The sequence below is a fragment of the Prionailurus viverrinus genome, chromosome D1, assembly GCF_022837055.1.
Source record: "Prionailurus viverrinus isolate Anna chromosome D1, UM_Priviv_1.0, whole genome shotgun sequence".
Classification (NCBI taxonomy): domain Eukaryota; kingdom Metazoa; phylum Chordata; class Mammalia; order Carnivora; family Felidae; genus Prionailurus; species Prionailurus viverrinus.
Genome location: NC_062570.1, coordinates 107,138,310 through 107,158,602, shown reverse-complemented (window position 1 = coordinate 107,158,602; position 20,293 = coordinate 107,138,310). Strand labels below are relative to the sequence as shown.

The 20,293-nt window shown below is 42.4% G+C and overlaps 1 protein-coding gene across 3 annotated transcripts in view; it reads left to right on the top strand.

Annotated features, from left to right (window-relative positions):
- The window catches only part of PACS1 (phosphofurin acidic cluster sorting protein 1), a 155,871-nt gene that overhangs the window by 114,610 nt on the left and 20,968 nt on the right, over positions 1–20,293 (top strand). For all 3 annotated transcript variants that reach the window (XM_047877866.1, XM_047877867.1, XM_047877868.1), the window contains exons 3-8: positions 9,790–9,879; positions 10,574–10,699; positions 16,177–16,321; positions 16,600–16,691; positions 16,788–16,868; positions 20,040–20,099. In XM_047877866.1, the coding sequence (XP_047733822.1) occupies positions 9,790–9,879; positions 10,574–10,699; positions 16,177–16,321; positions 16,600–16,691; positions 16,788–16,868; positions 20,040–20,099 (594 nt within the window). The remainder of the gene's footprint in view (positions 1–9,789; positions 9,880–10,573; positions 10,700–16,176; positions 16,322–16,599; positions 16,692–16,787; positions 16,869–20,039; positions 20,100–20,293) is intronic.

Here is a 20,293-nt window from a genome sequence, read left to right as displayed (position 1 = left end):
CTCCCAATTCTGTGAAACATTCCCAGGCACCCTGAGTTGAAAAAACAAGTACACGGCAACGATGTGCAAGTGGAGACTTACAGTGTCTTTTCTTTCTGTCCTGATTTTATACCCATTTCTAGGTCATGGGCAGGGTTCCAGTTTTCAGGAACCATTGCCTTTGCTAAAAGCTGTTGCTTTCCAGTACAAACACTGTTGGTATGGTTTTGAAAGTTCCCTGCTGCTTTTGCCATCCCCACAGTCAAATGCCTTTGCCAAAAGAAATAATGTCCTTTATTTCCTGATTAAATATTTAACATTCTGTGAAATTTAAAATTATACCCAAAAACTATAAATATCCTGAATTTTTTATTGCTTTACTTCCAAGCAGCTGAAAGTAATTACAGATGTTATCATTTATCCAGTGGCTTGTTTATTCATTTATTCATTCATTTAATACATATTTACTGAGCACCTATTATATGCAAAGCATTGCTCTAGGCACAGGGGATACAGCAGTGAGGGGATAAAACAGAAATGGGAAACATGCATAAAGCACTTCTGCTCATGGTGAAGTATGCAGTTGTCTTGAACAAACACTTGTGCAGTTGAGTTGTGAATTAAAATAGTTGCTTTTGTAATGGAATAGCATTTTTATGTGAAAGAAGGGCTTACAGACAAACTGGTTATTCAGACTCGGCTACTTGGAAGACATTTTCTTGAAAATGAACAACCTATCACTTAAAGGGAAACAACTGAGAATATTTTTGGCCAATGATAAATAAAATTTGATCTTTCATGTGAAAATTAGAATTTTGGAAAATGTGTCAGTATAAGCCTGACAGCTTCCCAGTTCTTAAGGACTTTACTGAAGAGATCAGTGGTGATAGTAATGGCAGTGTTTTTCTCAGTTGTATAGTAAAATGTGTAGAAAGGTTTGCCTGATTCAGTGAACCCGTGTTTTCCAAATGACCAGTGCATGAGGTTACAAAATCATGCTGGGTAAAAGATCTGTTCAAAGAACAAAATAGACCAATGGATTGGGTTTTGTTTTTAACATTTTATTTTGAAATAATTTTAAATTTGCAGGAGAGATGCGGGGATAATATATAGAGTTTCTGTATTCCCCTCACCCACCTTCTCCCAATGTTAACATCTTTCTTAACCATGGTACCTTTATCAAAACTAAGAAATTATCATTAGTACAATACTATTAACTAAATTAAAGACTTTATTCAGATTTCTCAGTTTTGCCATTGATGTCCTTTTTCTGTTAATTGGATTTTAATATGTAACAGTGCTATAAAAGTCTCCTTTTTTTTTAACTTTGTATCTCTTTGAGTGTGGATTTTTTTCATATACCCAACCAAAACATTACTTTGCAACAAATTGAATACAGAAGCAGGTAGGAGAATCCAACTATTAGCCAGACATTAAAGAGATTTGCAGAGGGGCGCCTGGGTGGCTCAGTCGGTTGAGCGTCCGACTTCAGCTCAGGTCACGATCTCGCGGTGCGTGAGTTCGAGCCCCGCGTCGGGCTCTGGGCTGATGGCTCGGAGCCTGGAGCCTGCTTCCGATTCTGTGTCTCCCTCTCTCTCTGCCCCTCCCCCATTCATGCTCTGTCTCTCTCTGTCCCCAAAATAAATAAACATTAAAAAAAATTTTTTTTAAGAGATTTGCAGAAATGTAAAAGAATGCTATCTCCTTCATACTGCTGTTGGAAATGTAAAATCATGCAGCCACCTTAAAAATAGTCTGGCAGTTCCTGAAAAGGTGTGACATAGAGTCATAAGGTGGCCCAGCAATTCTACTCCTAGATATTACCCAAGGGAAATGAAAACATGTCTACATAAAACTGCACATAAATGTTCATTGGCGGGGCGCCTGGGTGGCGCAGTCGGTTAGGCGTCCGACTTCAGCCAGGTCACGATCTCGCGGTCCGTGAGTTCGAGCCCCGCGTCGGGCTCTGGGCTGATGGCTCGGAGCCTGGAGCCTGTTTCCGATTCTGTGTCTCCCTCTCTCTCTGCCCCTCCCCTGTTCATGCTCTGTCTCTCTCTGTCCCAAAAATAAATAAACGTTGAAAAAAAAAATGTTCATTGGCAGCATTTATTCATAATAGCTAAAAATTGGAAACAAACCAAGTCCATTGACTGACGAATGGATAAGTGAAAGGTGGTATATCCATGCTACAGCATGGATGAAGCTTGAAAACATTGTGCTAATAAATGAAAGAAGCCAGTCACAAAAGACCACATGTCGTATGATTCCATTTATATGAAATGTCCCTGATAGGTAGGTACATTGATAGAGTCAGAAAGTAAATTAGTGGTTGCCTGGGGTTGGGGGTAGAGGGTGAGAAGATTAGTAGGGTGACAGCTAAAGAGTATCGGGTTTCTTTTTGGGGTGATGAAAATGCTGTAGAACTTATTGTGGTAATGTTTGCACAACTCTGAATATACTAAAAGCTATTGAAATGTACACTTTAAATGGGTGAATTGTATAGTATTTGAATTCTATCCCAATGAAATTGTTTAAAAAAAAACATGCCATCTTCTTACTAAATCGTTTTTGTTTTGGAAAAGACATTTTTCATTAATGTAAACATGTGAAAGGTTTATTTTTAAGTGAATTAATACATATTTTTATTATATTTTTAAAATTTATTATTTATTTGAGAGAAAGAGAGCACGAGCAGGAGGGGCAGAGGGAGAGAGAGAGAGAATCCAAGCATGCCCCTGCGCTGTTAGTGTGAGCCTGATGCAGGGCTTGAACTCATGAACCAAGAGATCATACCCGAGCTGAAACCAAGAGTCGGACACTTAACCAGCTGAACCACCCAAGCACCCCTATACATATTTTTAAATGTCTCAGTTTAAATTCCTAATATGGTAAATACTGATAGTTGTACCTACATAAACAAAAGCTACTTGGGTGTATAATTTTTGTGTGTGGGGCTTGATCTCATGGTTCGTGAGTTCGTGACCTAAGCCGAAACCAAGGGTCCCAACTCTTTATAAATGTTTTTTTTAATGTTGATTTATTATTGAGAGAGAGACACAGAGCATGAGCAGGGGAAGAGCAGAGATGGGGGGAGACACAGAATCTGAAGCAGGCTTCAGGCTCTGAGCTGTCAGCAGAGAGCCCGATGCAGGGCTCGAACCCATAAACCGCGACATTGTGACCTGAGCCGAAGTCGGACACTTAACCAACTGAGCCACCCAGGTGCCCCTCTACCTATTTTCTCAAAAGATTACTACAGGACTCTTAAAATTGTAGGTGGCCATTCATGAATAATTTTGCATTTAAAAGGAAGCATTTAAAACACTAGGAACCCAGGTTCCTGGGTGGCTCAGTTAGTTGAGTGTCCGACTTGATTTCGGCTCCCGTCATGATCCCAGGGTTGTGGTATCGAGCCCCACATCAGGTTCTGCACTGAGCGTGGAGCCTGCTTAAGACTCTTTCTCTCTCTCCCTCTGCCCCTCTCCCCCACTCACACACACTCTCTCTCAAATAAAAAATAAAAAACACCAGGAACCTAATTTTTAATGCAGTAATAATACTCATTAATGGGTATTTTTATGCACTATAAGTAATGATATTGTAGAATCAGATATAAATTGTCTTGCTTCTATACTGTAAATGAAGATGTACTGTTATATAGCTTAAAGATGATATGTAAAGGTACTAAAGATAATTCTGAAATTGGACCCAAGTAGGTAGTGCCCTAGGCCCTGGAAGAGGCAAGTACTGTGGCCCATGAAGAGCAAATCTTTGGAGAAGGATGAGAAAGATGAGAAGAGTAGTGCACCATGCTTTGAAAGCACCAGTGCTCACTGTGATCCTGGGACTGCCCTGTACTCTATGTCCTGTTACCTGCACACACAGATTGGTTTTAACAGGTTTGCAATTCAGATAATGCAATTGGGATAGAAAGTTTTACAAGTATTTATAGCACATATTTGGATAGTGAGAGTTCAAATAATAAGGGCTGTTGCTATTGGAAGGAGGTATGTCCTGTGGGGAAATAAATAAGATAAAGGGATCTAGCATGCCAGAGGTGAGAGAAGTTAGGGTGGTCAGGGTAGGCCTCATTGAGACATGACATTTATGCAAAGACTTTGAAGGTGAAAGGAGGGAGCCATGCAATATCTGGAGAAAGAGCATTCTAGGCAGAGGGAAAAGGCAAAGCAAAGCCCTAAGGCAGGAATGTTTCTGACAGAACCAAGAGGAAGGAAGTGGTGGCCAGTGAGGCTGGAGAGGAACAAAAGCAGAAGGAGGTGAGGTCAAAGAAGTAAGGCGTAGTGGGGGTGCTTGGGTGGCTCAGTCAGTTAAGTGTCCAACTTCAGCTCATGATCTCAAGGTTCGTGAGTTCGAGCCCTGCATCAGGCTCTCTGCAATCAGCATGGAGCCCACGTCGGATCCTCTCTTTCTCTTCCCCTCCACCACTTGTGTTCTCTCTCTCTCTCTCTCTCTCTCTCTCTCTCTCTCTCTCTCTCAAAAATAATAAACATTTAAAAAAAAAAGTAAGGGAGGAACAGGATATGTGCAGATAATTACAAAGTCTCTGGCTTTCGATCTGTGTGAATTGGAGGGTTTTGAACAAAGAAGTGATGGGATCACTGTGGCTGTTGTATAGAGAAGAGACTGTAGGTAGGGAAGAGGAATCAGGAAGACCAGTTTGTTAATAGGCCATAACAGTGGTTGAGGCAAGAGATGAGGGTAGCACCGGATTGTTTTCTTTTCTTTTTAAAGTTTATTTAAGCAATCTCTGCACCCAACATGGTACTTGAAGTCACAACCCCAAGATCAAGAACGACATGCTCTACAGAATGAGCCAGGCAGGCACCCTGCCAGAGGTTTTCCCTAAACAACTAGCGGGTGGAAATGCCATTAAGTGAGATGGAGAAGACTGGCTGAAGCAGGTTCAAGGGAAAGATCCAAACAAAACTCAGCTTATCGTGTTATGTCTGAGATGCCTATTAAACATGCAGGAGGAGATGTTGAATAGATAATTGAATATATGGGTTTAGAGTCCAGGAGAGAGGTCTGGGATAGAGAGATAATTTGGAGAGTATATTTAATTAAGACCTTAAGATTGGATGAGATAATTAGGAGTGGAGTGAGTGACTGCAGAGAAGAGAACAAGTCTAAGGATTAAGGCCCCAGGCACTCCAGCATTAGGAAGTCTGAGAGGAGAGGAAGGACTGGAAATCGAAGCCAAGAGAGAGCAGCCGGAGGATAAGAGGAAATCAAAGAGAGTATGGGATCCTGGAAGCCAGATGAAGGAAGTGTTGCTGGAAGTCAAGAGTGACTATCAAAAGGCGCAGATAAGCCCAAGGAGATGAGAATGGGTCATCAGGTTCTTTAAAGTGAAGGTTATTTGAGACCTTGTCAGTAGCATTTGTGGTGGGATGGTGGAGATAGGAAAGTTGACTGGAATGCATTTACAAGAAAAATGAAAGCAGAGGACTTCAGGAGAGCAAAAATAGACAGCTCTTGAGTTTGCTAAGGGAAGGCAAGATAGGGGTTGGTAGCCAGCAGGGCACATGGTGACGAGAGGGTTTTTTGGGGTTGTTGTTTTGTTTTAAGATCAGAGAGATAACAACATGTTTGCTAATAGAAATGATCCAGAATAAAGAGGAAGGTTGATTATGTAGGACCTGAAAGACTGGGTAGAAGAGCATCTGAGCAGGTGAGGGGGGATGAGCTCTGGTGCCCAAGTGCAGTGGTTGACTTTAGATGGGAGTAGGGCCTCCATCTGTATAACAGGAGGGTCGGAGGGGACATGAGCACAAATGTGCTAAGTAGGTAAGTGTGCTGGGAGTTGTGGGAGCCCTTTTCCTAGTGCTTCCATCTTCTCAGCTAAGTAGGAATAAAGGTTATCAACTAAAGTGAGGAGAGGTTAGGAGGTGTTAGGGGTTTGAGGAAAAATGCATCATCAAGCAGAGCAGAAAAGGGGAAAGACTTGGGAAAATACAGAGTAATTGCCAGACTGTCTTGTCAGCCCACTACAGATTCGGGGACATGTATTAAAGACAGACCAGGCCGCCTGATTATATGATTCCTTCTGGGCGTGTTCAGCTAGTGCAGTTGGACTTCAACAGAGTTGTAATTTACCAAATGACTATGGCAGACTAGCAACAGAGTGTGTGCAAGAACCTGTTTATTTATAAAGATTGACTGTGGCATTTAAGCTGGGTAAGGAGGAAAGAGGGACAGCAGGGCCATGAGGAAAATTGAAACAATGGAAGGATCTTTGGATCATAGGCCCTGGCAGAAGAATTATTGTTGACAAACCTGAGAGAATGAGCTGAAAAGATAGGTGTAATCAGAGAGTGGGGTACATGAAACTGAGATTAGATATTGCTTGTAATTATTGGTAATGATAAGATTCAGCATGTGATCATGTGGGTGAGTAGCTAAGACAAGTGTGAGGACAAGATCATTGAAAGAGAGGGATTATGAGATTGAGGCAGCCAAGGTGTTGGAAAGAGCATATATTGAAACCATAGAGACTTATGGCTGAGATAGTACCGGGGAAAGGAACAGTGAGTGAGGAGCTGAAATCAAGAAATAAGCAGAAATGACTACAGTTAAAGATCCCAGCCACAGCAGGGAATAGAGGGTGGTATGAACTGAGGGTATCAATTCAGAATAGGGTTTTTGGCGAGGTGGAAGGGAGAATGTTCTAGAGCTGGTGATGAAAATAAGGAGGACATCTTCCTCATCTCCAAGCCAAGTGTGCGCATTATAGGAGAAAAGCAGCCACCGTTTGAGAGAACTACCTACCCAAGAAGCATGTCCTCAGTGGAGGTGAGGTTTCAGCTAGAACAGCGTTTCTCAGCGGCAGCACTCTAGACATTTGGGCCAGATCATTGTGTTGTGGGGTCTGCTCTGTACATCATAGGATGGTCAGCAACAACCTTGACCTCTACGCTCTAGAAATACCTCACATACACACAGATACCACCCCAGTTATAACAACCAAAAATATCTCTAAATATTGCCAAATGTTTCCTACCTTTTGTTGAAACCACCACTATATATATATATATATATATATATATATATATATATATATAAGCCACATTCTGAATTCTCTCAGCGTTTCTGAGATTCATTTTACAGAGATTTTAAAAATCAATGAACTCAGGTGAAAACTTTGTCAAGATTCTTGTTTGTAATAGCGGTTACTACAAAAAGTGTTTTCTAACAGACAAGGCAGAATTTCCTTTGTTATTTTAATTGGTATTCTATTCTAGTTACAAAACTATTCTAATTACAATTCTATTCTAGTTACAAAAACATTCTGAAATATTGTATTTAGATTTTCCTTCCTGCATTAAGCAAAATTTGCATTTTGTAAAAGCAAAAGTTAGGAGTGCTTGGGTGGCTCACTTGGTTAAGTGTCCCCACCTGAGCTCAGCTCATGATCTCACAGTTCACGAGTTCTAGCTCCACATTGGGCTCTCTGCTGTCAGCACAGCTCATATGCTCTCTCTCTCTCTCTCTCTCTCTCTCTCTCTCTCTCTCGCTCTCAAAAATAAATAAAAATATTTTTTAAAAATTAGAAACGGAGGGACGCCTAGGTGGCTCAGTCTAATTAAAAATAATTAGAAATGGATAAGAAACCTAAATATAAAAACTAAAATTATAAAAATTGTTTTTAAAAAAAATTTTAATGTTTATTTTTGAGAGAGAGTGACAGAGTGTGAGTGTAGGAGGGTTAGAGAGAGAGGGAGATGCAGAATCTGAAGCAGGTTACGGGCTCTGAGCTGTCAGCATAGAGCCCAACACAGGGCTCAAACCCATGGACTGCGAGATCATGACCTGAGCCAAAGTCAGAGGCTTAACCAACTGAGCCACCTAGTGCCCCAAAATTATAAAATTTCTACAAGGAAGCAGCAGAATATCTGCTCCAACATGGCAGAGTAACTTCACAGTCTTGGAGTAGGCAAAGATCTTTTAGATAGGAGCCAGAATGCATTAACCATTAAATAATAAAGTAGACTTGGTCAAAATTAAATACTTCATCCAAAGATACCATTAATAAACTGAATAGACAAGAAAATAATTTACAATACATATGTCTGACAAGTGACTTGTATAAATTAAAAAACTCTTACAACTCAAAAACAAGATAAAAAAACCTGGATGAAAATGTTTGACCAGGCACCTCATAGAGATTTACATGGAGATTTACAAATGATCAATAAACTAATGAAAATGTGCTTAATAGTATTAGTCATCAGGGAAATGCAAATCGTAACCACAGTGATATTCCACTGTGCGTACCCATTAGAATCCATGAATCAAGACCTGATCGCACCAACTGCTAGTGAAGATAAGGAGCAACTGGGGCTTTTAGACACTGCTGCTGGGGTGGGAATGGTACCAACACTTTGGAAACTGGTCTGGCAGTTTCTCATAAAGTTAAGCATACATCTACCCTAAGACCCAGCAATTCCTTTCTTAGGTGTTTGCCCTAGAAAAAGTAACACATATGTCTATAAAGACTTCTAACAAGAATGGCAGCTTTGGCCATAGTAGCCAAAAACTAGAAACAACACAAATGTGAATGTTCAGCAACAGTAGAATAGAATTCTACTCGGCAATAAAAAGGAATGAACTGCTAATATATGCAACACCCTGTATGAACCTCAAAGATGATGTTTGAAGAAGCCCAACCAGAATAGCGCATACCGTATGACCCCATTTATATGGAATGTTAGAATCGGTAAAACTAACCTATGGTGAAAGAAGTCAGAACAGTGCTTGCCTCTGAGAGAGCAGTGTAGGATTGTCTGGGCAGGATCACAGAGCTTTTCTGGAGCGATAGAAATGTACGTCTTTTTTCTTTTTAATTTTTAATTTTATTTTAGAGAGAGTATGAGCCAGGGAGTGGGGGGAGAGAGAGAGAGGGAGAGAGGGAGAGAGGGAGCGAGAGAGAATCTCAAGCAGGATCCATGCTCAGCATAGAGCCCAACATGGGGCTCAGTCTCACAACCCTGGGATCATGACCTGAGCCAAAATCAGGAGTCAGACACTCAACCGACTGAGCCACCCAGGCACCCCGGAAATGTTGCATATCTTGAGGCAGATGTGGGTTACGTAGGTATATGCATTTATCAACTCATTGATCCTGTGTGTTCAAGATCTAGACATTTCACGGTTTTTAAATCTCAATTTTTTTTGAAAAAGTAATTTATACAAGTTTATTGGCATTCCTCAGGCCCTCCTGCTGATCTCTTTTTGCACTTTAGGAATAGTTTGGCCCAACTTTAGAACTAAAAATGCTGGGGTATCTAACCCATTCTTAGGCTGGAAGAGGTGGAGCTGAAAGGAGAGGTTCCTGGGAAAACATTAAGCGGGGACCTGAAAGGGGAGTGCCTTAGCTGTGTGCAGAAGCACAAATGAGCATCCAAGAAGAGAAAGAAAAAGCATGTGAAAAGACAAGACAGTGCAAGTGAAGTGTCAATTTGCGAGGAAGAAGGGAGGCAGAGGTGAGCATGGTGCTGCTACCTGCCTGACTCTTCTGGGGAATGTTGGAAAAGTCACGTCCAAAAATAAACCACTTTTATGTGAAAATCTTTTATGAACATACAACATAATACATGTAAAATCATACTTCTGGTATGGCTTGATTTTAATGAGTATAATAAAAACCGATAAAATATTTGGTAAGAATGTTTGTAGAGTTTAAAAGTTGTTTGCAAACTTAGTATTTCTTTTGGTCTGATTTTTGATGACACAGATTTGACCTTTTTTTTTTTTGTTTGTTTTGTTTTGTTTTGTTTTGTTTTGTTTCAGGGTTCCAAAAGGATTCTTCGCTCCAACGAGATCATCCTTCCAGCTAGTGGACTTGTGGAAACAGAACTCCAATTAACCTTCTCCCTTCAGGTGAGAAGCTACTGAATCTTAGGTCACTAATGTCTAGTCTAGTCCCCAGGTAGTCCTGCAGTCTGGAGATTTTTCTATCCCAGAACAGCCACAGCCCAATGAATGAAAGTTACCCAATGAATTGAGCTTCTGTGGCTAGCCTGGAGGACTGAAGCAGTCACTCAGCCAGCCACAGTGAGGATGCTGAGACCCGAGTTCTTTTTTTTCCCTTTCCTTGGATAAGGCTGTTGTTCGCCCACCCAATCTCGCTCAGCCCCGTTACCTCTCCTTAGTAATCTGCGGCACACACTCCAGCTGAGTGTGTCCCCTTCAGTCTCATTCTGCCCCCATGTTGTAATCTCAATTCCTTCCCTTCTCCTTATGCCTCTTTAGTATGTCTCTCTCTCTCTCATCACAATCCCAGGATCCCAAATTGAAGCATATGGAGAAAACATTTGATCACTTGGCAAAGAAAGAGGCAAAGTTCTGAACACGTGTGTACCACAGAGCTACAGAATGGAAATCAGGCACCAAGGAGAATTGAAGCCTCAGCGGCAACTTAATGGTGTCTCCTTCACCCCTGATTCCCCCCACGCAGCTCCCTTGTACAGACAGGAGATAGTGAAGCACGGAAGGATTGCATATCTTCCAACAGGACCAGAACCCAAGGGCCCAGGAGCTCATTAACGATGCTTGACTCTTTTGTACTTGGCAGTACCCTCATTTCCTGAAGCGAGATGCCAACAAGCTACAGATCATGTTGCAAAGGAGAAAGCGTTACAAGAACCGGACCATCTTGGGCTATAAGACCCTGGCTGTGGGACTTATCAACATGGCAGAGGTGAGGGGCACAGTCGCCAGTCTTTAAGCCCGAGAGTTTGTGAGGCACACCAGGCCCAGCCAGTTGAGCCTGCTAGCAAATGATTTTGCCAGCCTAGTGGCTGGGTGTTTCATTTTCTTTTACAAGTTAATTCTGTTTTTGGAAATTCAGGATATCCCAAGTAATTGTTCTTTTTTTTTTTTTTTTAACATGTTTATTTATTTTTGAGACAGAGAGAGACAGAGCATGAATGGGGGAGGGGCAGAGAGAGAAGGAGACACAGAATCCGAAGCAGGCTCCAGGCTCTGAGCTGTCAGCACAGAGCCCGATGCGGGGGCTCAAACTCACGGACCGTGAGATCGTGACCTGAGCTGAAGTCAGATGCTTAACTGACTGAGCCACCCAGGCGCCCCAGTAATTGTTCTTTTTATCCCAAGTAATTTCTCCCTCACAAAATGTTTTTCTTTAAATTTCAAAGAAAATTCAAACTTACAGAAAAATTGTAAGAGTAGTGTAAAGAATGCCCATATACCCTGCACTCAGATTCTTCAGTGCTAACATATTACCACATTTGCCTTATTTTTCTCTCTATATATAAACATTTATGCATATTATTTTCTTTTCTGAACCACTGAGAGTAAGTTGCAGACATGATGCCCTACTACACGTTAATGCCGTACTATGTTAATTTCTTAAAAATAAGAATACTCTCCTGTGTAGTCAGCATCATGCCCGTCATAAAGGTCAGGACATCAACACGGATATAGGATCATCATCCAGCCCACGGCCCCTGCTCAAATTGTGCCAAGTGTCTCGATAATATCCATTACAGGCCCAGTATTTAATCTGGGATAGTGTTCATTTAATTGTCTTGCCTTTTTAGTCTCCTTCAATTTTCAACAGTCCCTCAGATTTTCCTTGTCTTTCATTCCTTTGACTTTTTTTAAGAGTACAGGCTAGAGGCACCTGGGTGGCTCAGTCAGTTGGGTGTCCAACTTCAGCTCAGGTCATGATCTCACGGCTCATGACTTTGAGCCTCACGACAGGCTCTCTGCCATCAGCACAGAGCCCGCTTCAGATCCTCTCTCCCTCTCAATAAATAAACTTAGGGAAGGGAAGGGAAGGGAAGGGAAGGGAAGGGAAGGGAAGGGAAGGGAAGAAGGAAGGGAAGAAGGAAGGAAGGGAAGAAGGAAGGAAGGAAGGAAGGGAAGAAGGAAGGAAGGAAGGAAGGGAAGAAGGAAGGAAGGAAGGAAGGAAGGAAAAAAAAAAGAGTACAGGCTAGTTACCTCGTTGAATGTTCCTCAGTTTGGGTTTGTCTGATGTTTTCTGAAGATTAGATTCAGCTTATGCATTTTTGGCAGAACTACCACAGAAGTAATGACGTGTTCTTCTAAGTGCTACACAGGCAATGCTCCATGCTGATTTGTTCCATTTCTGGCGAGGTTAGCTTTTATTGCTTGGTTAAGATGATGTCTGCCAGGATTTCCAACGTAAATTAACACTTTTTTTTGTATTTCCCAATTTAAAACAATATTTTATAGGGAGATGTTTTGAGACAGTGTAACAAACCTTTTTTCTCATCATATCTTCAACTAGTTTTAGCATCTATTAGTGATTCTTGCCTGGATCAATTATTACTTTGGTGCTTGCCAGTGAATTTCTAATCCCATCATTCCTGCTGTATATATTAATTCACTTTCTATTGTAAGGCAGAGCTTCCTCTTCTTCCCATTTATTGATCATTTCACTTATATGTATTAGTTATGGACCTGTGGATTCCTGTTTGCTTCAGTGGGGTTCAATCTGTTACTATCTTTCTTTTTTCTCATGCTTAAATTATCTCAGATTTGGCCAGTGGGAACCCCTCCAAGCTAGTCCCTATATCTTTTTTGATATGTGCCATCATTCTTTATACACTTCTTTACTTTCTGGTACAAAATAGCATCTTGCACTTTCCCTGACCCAGCCTTGGAGTGAACTGATTCTCCAAAGAGTCCTGGTTCCTTTTGGCGGAGAATAGTATTTAGAAACCATTGGTTTCTAAATGGGTTCCATGACTATTAAGAGTTATTTTCCCAGCTGGAGTGTCATTGCTTCTACTCCCCATGAACAGACAGAGCTGGGAAATGTATCTGCATATGTGCTTATGCTCTCATACATACATACATACATACACACCACACACATGTCATACCTGTTTCCCTGTCTGTCTGTCTGTCTGATCATGAGCTCACACATTCCAATCAATTCCAACCCAACACCATTGGGCTTATGCTTGCCTTTTCCCTGTCCATTGTTCTGATTCCCTCCTCCAGCAGGATGAAAGCAGGCTCCCATTATCTTCAATATGTTTGCTCATTTGTGTAGTTCCCTTATGTGCCAGATAAATCCTCTTAACCCTGACAAAGGGGAAAAAAAGGGGGCCACTTTTTTTTTTTTTTAAACTGAAGCAATGCTTTATTGCAATGACAAAGCACCAATTCAGTAAGGCATTGACACATGGAGATTCAAACAAATGTCTCTGAACAGAGATGTAGCAAGACTGCTTTTTCAAGTTCTTAAAAACAGGTTCTCAAATCAAAAATCAAAGCATCGGAGCAATCAAAAAAATAATACACCATCATGAAGAATATATATTTATAAACATTTATACTAGTAACAAGGCTTTGGATCTATAACTTTTGGCAAATTTCTTCAGAAAAAAATTAGTGTAGATACCAACCATAAAGTGAAAAAGTGTTTTCTTCCATGGAAACAAAGAGCCAATTTGAGAGTAAATCTATACAGAAAATACCATTATCCCCGGTGAAAAAAGCTGAATATGGATGGATATCTCCAAGACACAACAGATTTTCTCTTTTCAGAGGTTCCACCTGTAGGGGCCATGAAGCATGTTCATTTCAAACATCACAGTATAGCCCAGCAAAACCTTGGGGCACCTGGGTGGCTCCGTCGGTTGAGCGTCCGACTTCGGCTCAGGTCATGATCTCGCGGTTCGTGAGTTCAAGCCCCGCATCGGGCTCTGTGCTGACAGCTCAGAGCCTGGAGCCTGTTTCAGATTCTGTGTCTCCCTCTCTGTCTCTGACCCTCCCCCCCTCCTGCTCTGTCTCTCTCTGTCTCTCAAAAATAAATAAATGTTGGGGCGCCTGGGTGGCGCAGTCAGTTAAGCGTCCGACTTCAGCCAGGTCACGATCTCGCGGTCCGTGAGTTCGAGCCCCGCGTCAGGCTCTGGGCTGATGGCTCGGAGCCTGGAGCCTGTTTCCGATTCTGTGTCTCCCTCTCTCTCTGCCCCTCCCTCGTTCATGCTCTGTCTCTCTCTGTCCCAAAAATAAATAAACGTTAAAAAAAAAATTAAAAAAAAAAAAATAAATAAATAAATAAATAAATAAATAAATGTTAAAAAGAACTTTAAAAAAAAAAAACCTTAATAAGGTCAAGTGGAGGAGCCTCTATAAAAAGTAGTGTCAACAATTCCATCCAAATAATACAAGCTCTAAGAAGAAGAGGAATTCAAGGGAGACAGCAGTCTCTCTTTTTCCCCTTTTCCAAGTTTTCTTGTTTTTAATCTCCCTACATCTGAAACCAAAAGATGATTCAATTCAATCCTTTTTCAAAGATTTTGGAAAAGCAGTCTGTGAAGAAAATCCCTTTAGTGGGGAGGGAGGTCCAGTCATGTCAAAGATGACTCTCTTTGACAAGCTCCACAAGGAAAACCATCCTGTCCACAAGTTATCCTTGTTCCTCCTGGTTGAATTCAGGTCAGCTGATGGATTGCCTAGTTCACCCAAGACATTTCATTTGACTAAAATTCTTCACATCTACACATGTATGTATTCTGTTTACAAAGGTTCATCACATGAGGGGTGCCTGGGTGGCTCAGTCAGTTGAGCGTCCAACTCTTGATTTCGGCTCAGGTCAGATCCCGGGGTCGTGGGATCAAGGCCTGCATCAGTCTCCTCACTGAGCATGGAGCCTGTTTGAGATTCTTGCTCTCTCTCTCTCTCTGTCCCTCTACCCCACTCACGCTCTATCTAAAAAATAAACAAATATTTTTTTTAAGTTTTATCACATGAAACTAAATTATGTCAGTATGTTTTTTGAGGTGTAAGACCCCAGTTTGTACTATGAAGAGTTGTTCTTTAAATGCTTTGTCAGCAGAGGTTTTACATGATACTGGTAGATTTTCTTGTTTATTTTTTTTTTAATTTTTTTTTAACGTTTATTTATTTTTGAGAGAGAGAGAGACAGAGCATTAATGGGGGAGGGTCAGAGAGAGAAGACACAGAATCTGAAACAGGCTCCAGGCTCTGAGCTGTCAGCACAGAGCCCGACGGGGGGCTCGAACTCACGGACTGCAAGATCATGACCTGAGCCAAAGTCGGACGCTCATCCAACTGAGCCACCCAGGCACCCCGATACTGGTAGATTTTGAGAGCAGGCCCCCCTTTTAAAAACTGAAGTCCTATCAGTACATCATTTCTTGTCATCAGTAGCAGGGATTTTCCATCAATTTCCTGTTCCCAGAAAGCACTAGTTTGCTCCTCAAATCCTGCTGTTTGGAAATAGTTGACGACGTGCATGACATCAGGATCTAGTGGTCTCCCATTCTTCCATTCTCATGAAACACCCTGCATGGCTGGCATGTAGAGGTCTTCCCCCTGTGCAGAGCTCTGCGGCTGCCATGCTCCCAGCTCCTGTGTAGCTGGCCCACAGTCAGGTTTAAAACTTAGGTCTGGGGGCATCTGGGTGACTCCGTCAGTTAAACGCCCAGCCCTTGGTTTCAGCTCAGATCATGATCTCACAGTTCATGAGTTCGAGCCCCACGTCAGGCTCTGTACTGATGGTATGAAGCCTGCTTGGGATTCTTTCTCCCTCTCTCTCTGCCCCTCCCCTGCTCACTCACTCTTTCTCTCTCTCAAAATAAATAAATAAACTTAAAAAAAAAAAACTTATGTCTGTGCTTTAGTACATTAAATAGGAAAGTTTCTGTGACCTTAATAAATAGAATATATGAGATCGTGGCAGCCCATCTATCTTTCCTCTTCAGGTTTTGAATCAGTATGAGGGACTATGGGGAGTGAAGTATTATGGATGCCATATTTCCCCACCTGTGTTTTCTCAGGTACTATAGATCGTTTTTCCCATTGCCAGACACAGGTGATCACCATCTGCAGGCTGGCCCCAGCCTGGAGAACTAGTTCTCTGTCAAGGACTGAAACTAAAATGTAGTCCCAGAGATTAGCCATCATTTTCAGGCTCGAGCCTTGATTTTCTTTTAAGCACAAGGCCTGACCAGTGACTGGCACTTCTGGAGATAATTTTCAAGTAAGAGTTTGAAGGCAATGGGAGAAAAGTAGGCCTGGATTTGAAAGATAGTGAGAAAGAAAATGTATTAGCAGAATGTCATTCCCATCGGCTTGCACATCCATTTGGATTTATCAAAATGGACAACTCACCTCTCCTAGTAAGGCATTTGCATTACTGCCCTGTGCTCTCAGGTGATGCAGCACCCTAATGAAGGCGCTCTGGTGCTTGGCCTGCACAGTAACGTGAAGGATGTCTCTGTGCCTGTGGCAGAAATAAAGATCTACTCTCTGTCCAGCCAGCCCATTGACCATGAAGGAATCAAATCCAAGCTGTCTGGTAAGATGTATGTGGTATCTGGAGGCCCTGTGGGTCAAGAACAAGCCCATCACCTGTTCCCCATCCTGGGAAAGCTGAACTTGATGGGGCCTAAAATGTTCTTGTGAAAGAGAAGTTTAGAGATCCCTCAAAATAAAACATGGCTTACCATGGCTGTGGCCCTCGCCTCTCCCCCAGACCTATTTCCGCCTGACGAGAGCCCTGATTTCAGCCAACCAAATTCTCTTAGGCCAGATCTTCGCACTTCAAGGTTGTCTTACTAAGGTGTCTCTTTCCAGATCGTTCTCCTGATATTGACAATTATTCTGAGGAAGAGGAGGAGAGTTTCTCATCAGAACAGGAAGGCAGTGATGATCCATTGCACGGGCAGGTAACTTTCCACAGCCCCTCACATGTAGTGTCTCGAGAAATAATTCCAGACCCTCCTGGGGTTTCCTAACTTCATTCCATGCCTTTCCCCACTTAGGACCTGTTTTATGAAGATGAGGATCTACGGAAAGTAAAGAAGACCCGGAGGAAACTAACCTCAACCTCTGCCATCACAAGGGTGAGCCTCGAAGGTCTGGGGAATGTTTACCTGAGATTTTCAATTTGGAGGTAGGATGAGAGTGGTATATTGAAACCTCCTGGAGTCTTTTTAAAAATCTGCACATGGCCATTCCCTGAAGGTTCTGGTATACCCCTCTATCTCCTCCTCTTCCTCCCCCACCCCCACCCCACCCCCACCACTACCTAATTAAAAGTCACTGTTGTAGAGAAGCAGTGTTACTTATGGGAGTGTGTTATATTTTTCAGGTTATGTCAGGATAGAAAATAGGTTGAGAAACCTGTTTTAGACTTTAGAGCAGAAAATGCTTTATCGAGAAGCAGAACACCTCAGACACCCCATGTTCCCTCTCAAGGAGGTTACTTCAAATTACGTCCTGCCTACCACATAGACAGACCCAGTCTTCTCTAGGGGTATCAAATTTTTAATCATTTTAACCCAGAAATAATAAGCTAGTGCTTAGAACTGTAAGCAATTGGTAAGGTCTAATTCCATTGGATATAGTTGGAGAGATACAGACATATAGATATAGATACAGATATATTCTCTCTCTCTCTCTCTCTCTCTCTCTCTCTCTCTCTCTCTCTCTCACACACACACACACACACACACACACACACACACACACACTGGATATATATACATTGGATATACTTGGATCTTTAATGGATCTATAACCTTAGAGGCCAGATGCCTTTGAATTGTGTCTCCTACATAAGATTCCTCAAGAGTCACTATTTTGGTGAAATTAAGGGTCCTGGACTGAGATACTTAATACCTGGATTTCTAGGTTAACCTTGGTGGTTGGTTTTTTTTTTTTAACTTAATTTAATTTCCAGTATAGTTAACATACTGTTACATTAGTTTCAGGTGTACAGCATGGTAATTCAACAACTCTCTAAATTACTCAGAGTTCATCATGATAAGTGTACTCTTAATCCCCTTCACCTATTTCAGCCATCCCCCACCCACCTTCCCACTGGTAACCAGCAGTTTGTTCTATAGCTATAGTTAAGAGTCTGTTTCTTGGTCTGTTAACTTTGACTGATTCTGGAGTTCCTGTGCTAAAGTGTGGGAGAGTCAAAGTGCTAGAAACTCAGTTTCATTTTTCCTGACACATCCTGATTCTCTAGTACAGAGCTAGCCTAGGGACCCCAAGAACAGAGATTCCTATCACCTTCAGGAATGAACTAAATGTAGGCCAGACCTTCCAGATGTGTTGTATCTAAACCTGGCATTCACCATGAAACAACACTGTCATCTCCATGCCTCCTGAGGTATCATTGGGCTTAAATGTAAATTCTCAAGACTATGGTCTTGATTTCCCCCGTTGAATAATGACTAGAGAGTGTGAGAACTGCTTCATTGTCCTCAGGTATCTAATCCTTGATTGGCACTCCAAAATGACCTGGATAAGGCATGTCCCCAGAGCCTTAGACATCTTGTATCGTTGTACTCACAATGGGAAGAGACTGGAGGATCACTCTGTGTTGTACCTCCTTCTGTTAAGTTTTTCTTTTTCCTGCTCTGTAACCAAAGAGAGGTCCTACTTTCTTCCCATAGGATGCCTCCTGGAGCTTTATAAATCCCCTCTCCCTGTGGTCTCCTATGAACCAGCTTTACCCTGTTATATGACCAGAGTTCAGTGCTCCTATTAATAGCCTCTACCTCAAAGGTTGTTCTTTGTTTTTATTTTTTATTTTATTTTATTTTTTTTTAGCTCCAGGCATTTTCCAGTCAGATTACCAGAGACTTAGTAAGAGTTCTTTAGTTTCTGTCTCCTTTTGTACACATGCATTCTTCTCTCCCTACCAAGAATACTTTGTTCTAGACACACTAATTGACTTGCTGTTTGTTTGTTTTTTCTCTGCTGTGGATGCCCTTTCTACCTTTGGAGCCCCTGCTTTTTCTTGAAGGCCTGGCTCAGCCTTACTTGCAAGTTAGTCTCTTCCGTCCCCAGATGGCAAGTCTGTCATTCAGTCAGGAAGTACTTAAGACCCCAAGCTCATCACTGTGCCTGGAGTTTGAGACATTGAGATAAGAAAGGGCTCGTCCATACCATCAAGGAGGTCACAGTGTCTAGACACAAACGACGTCTAAACAAGTGGCTGCGACATAGTAGAGTAGGGGCTAGAAGATAGAGTTTGGTGTAAGGGACAGCGATGGCACTAAGGTGAAAGTGACCGACTCTGAGCAGAAGTGCCAAGAGAGCTTCACAGACTGGATGCAGAGAGATGGGTTTCTAAGGATAAACAGAGATTCGCCAAGTGGATTGGGAGAGAATGTTTAGTCAGGGCAGAAGGTACCGTGTGTAAAGGCCCAGAGGGGTACAGCAGCATGCCATTCCTTACAGAACTATAAGCAGTTTCCACTTGAATGCTGGTGTGGGGTGTTGGTTGGTGATGTGAGGCTAGAGACCGGCAGAGCAGCCTTCAGACACACATGGGCTCGATGCTGCAGCTCGTTCCCTGGGCACTGGGGACCAGTGAAGACCTCTAATTTGGGGAGAGTAACATTAGATTTGCATTTGTGATAATCACTATGGACTCTGGAGAGAACAAGACTGGAAACTGGCCGGGAGCGTGAGGGTTGGGGGAGTGTCGGTCAAAGGCCATTGCGGTGATCCCACAGAGTTGTGGGGACAAAAAGGCCTGGAGGAAAGCAGTGGTATTACAGATGAAAAAGAACATAGGAGTTAGTGAACACTCGGCTGTGAGGAGAAAGGGGAGGGGAGAGACTCGAGGTTCAGACTCCTACAATCAGTGGGGGATAATGGTACCCTGGATAGGAACACAGGGAGAAGGTGATGAATTCTTGGAAATGCTGGGTTTGAGGTGCCTGTATATGCAGGTGGAAATCACCAAGCAGCACCATGGATCTGAAGGACTGGAGAAATGGATGAGCTGGAGATGTGTGGGTGGTGGAGGGCCCTAGGGAGAGATGAGCCCTCCTTCCATCTATGCCCACAGCCCTGGGAACTGCCCCAGCATTAAATGCTCATGCCTGCTGCCCTGGTGGGTTTTATGTGCCAGAGGGGAGAAACTGTCTTCCCGTCTTCGTGTCCTCCCACAGCTCTTTACAAAAGCGGGCTCTGGATCACTCTGTTGACTTCACTTGATCAGTCCACAAATGGGTTTTGTTTGAGAATTATTGTGCAATTTGTCCCTACAGCAACCTAACATCAAACAGAAGTTTGTGGCCCTCCTGAAGCGGTTTAAAGTTTCAGATGAGGTACGACCCCTTACTCCCGAGGTTGATGGTGAGTAGAAGAATCCCCTGAGTTTCACCGTCGTTCCTGGGGTGTGCTCTTTCCTGCCACTAGGAGTCAGGATTGCAGGAACCCCAAGTGAGAACATAGCTAAAGAAGGGCTTTAAGCTACTTGAAAAGACAAAGGAAAGCTTTCCATGTAGCACCCAAAGTTTCA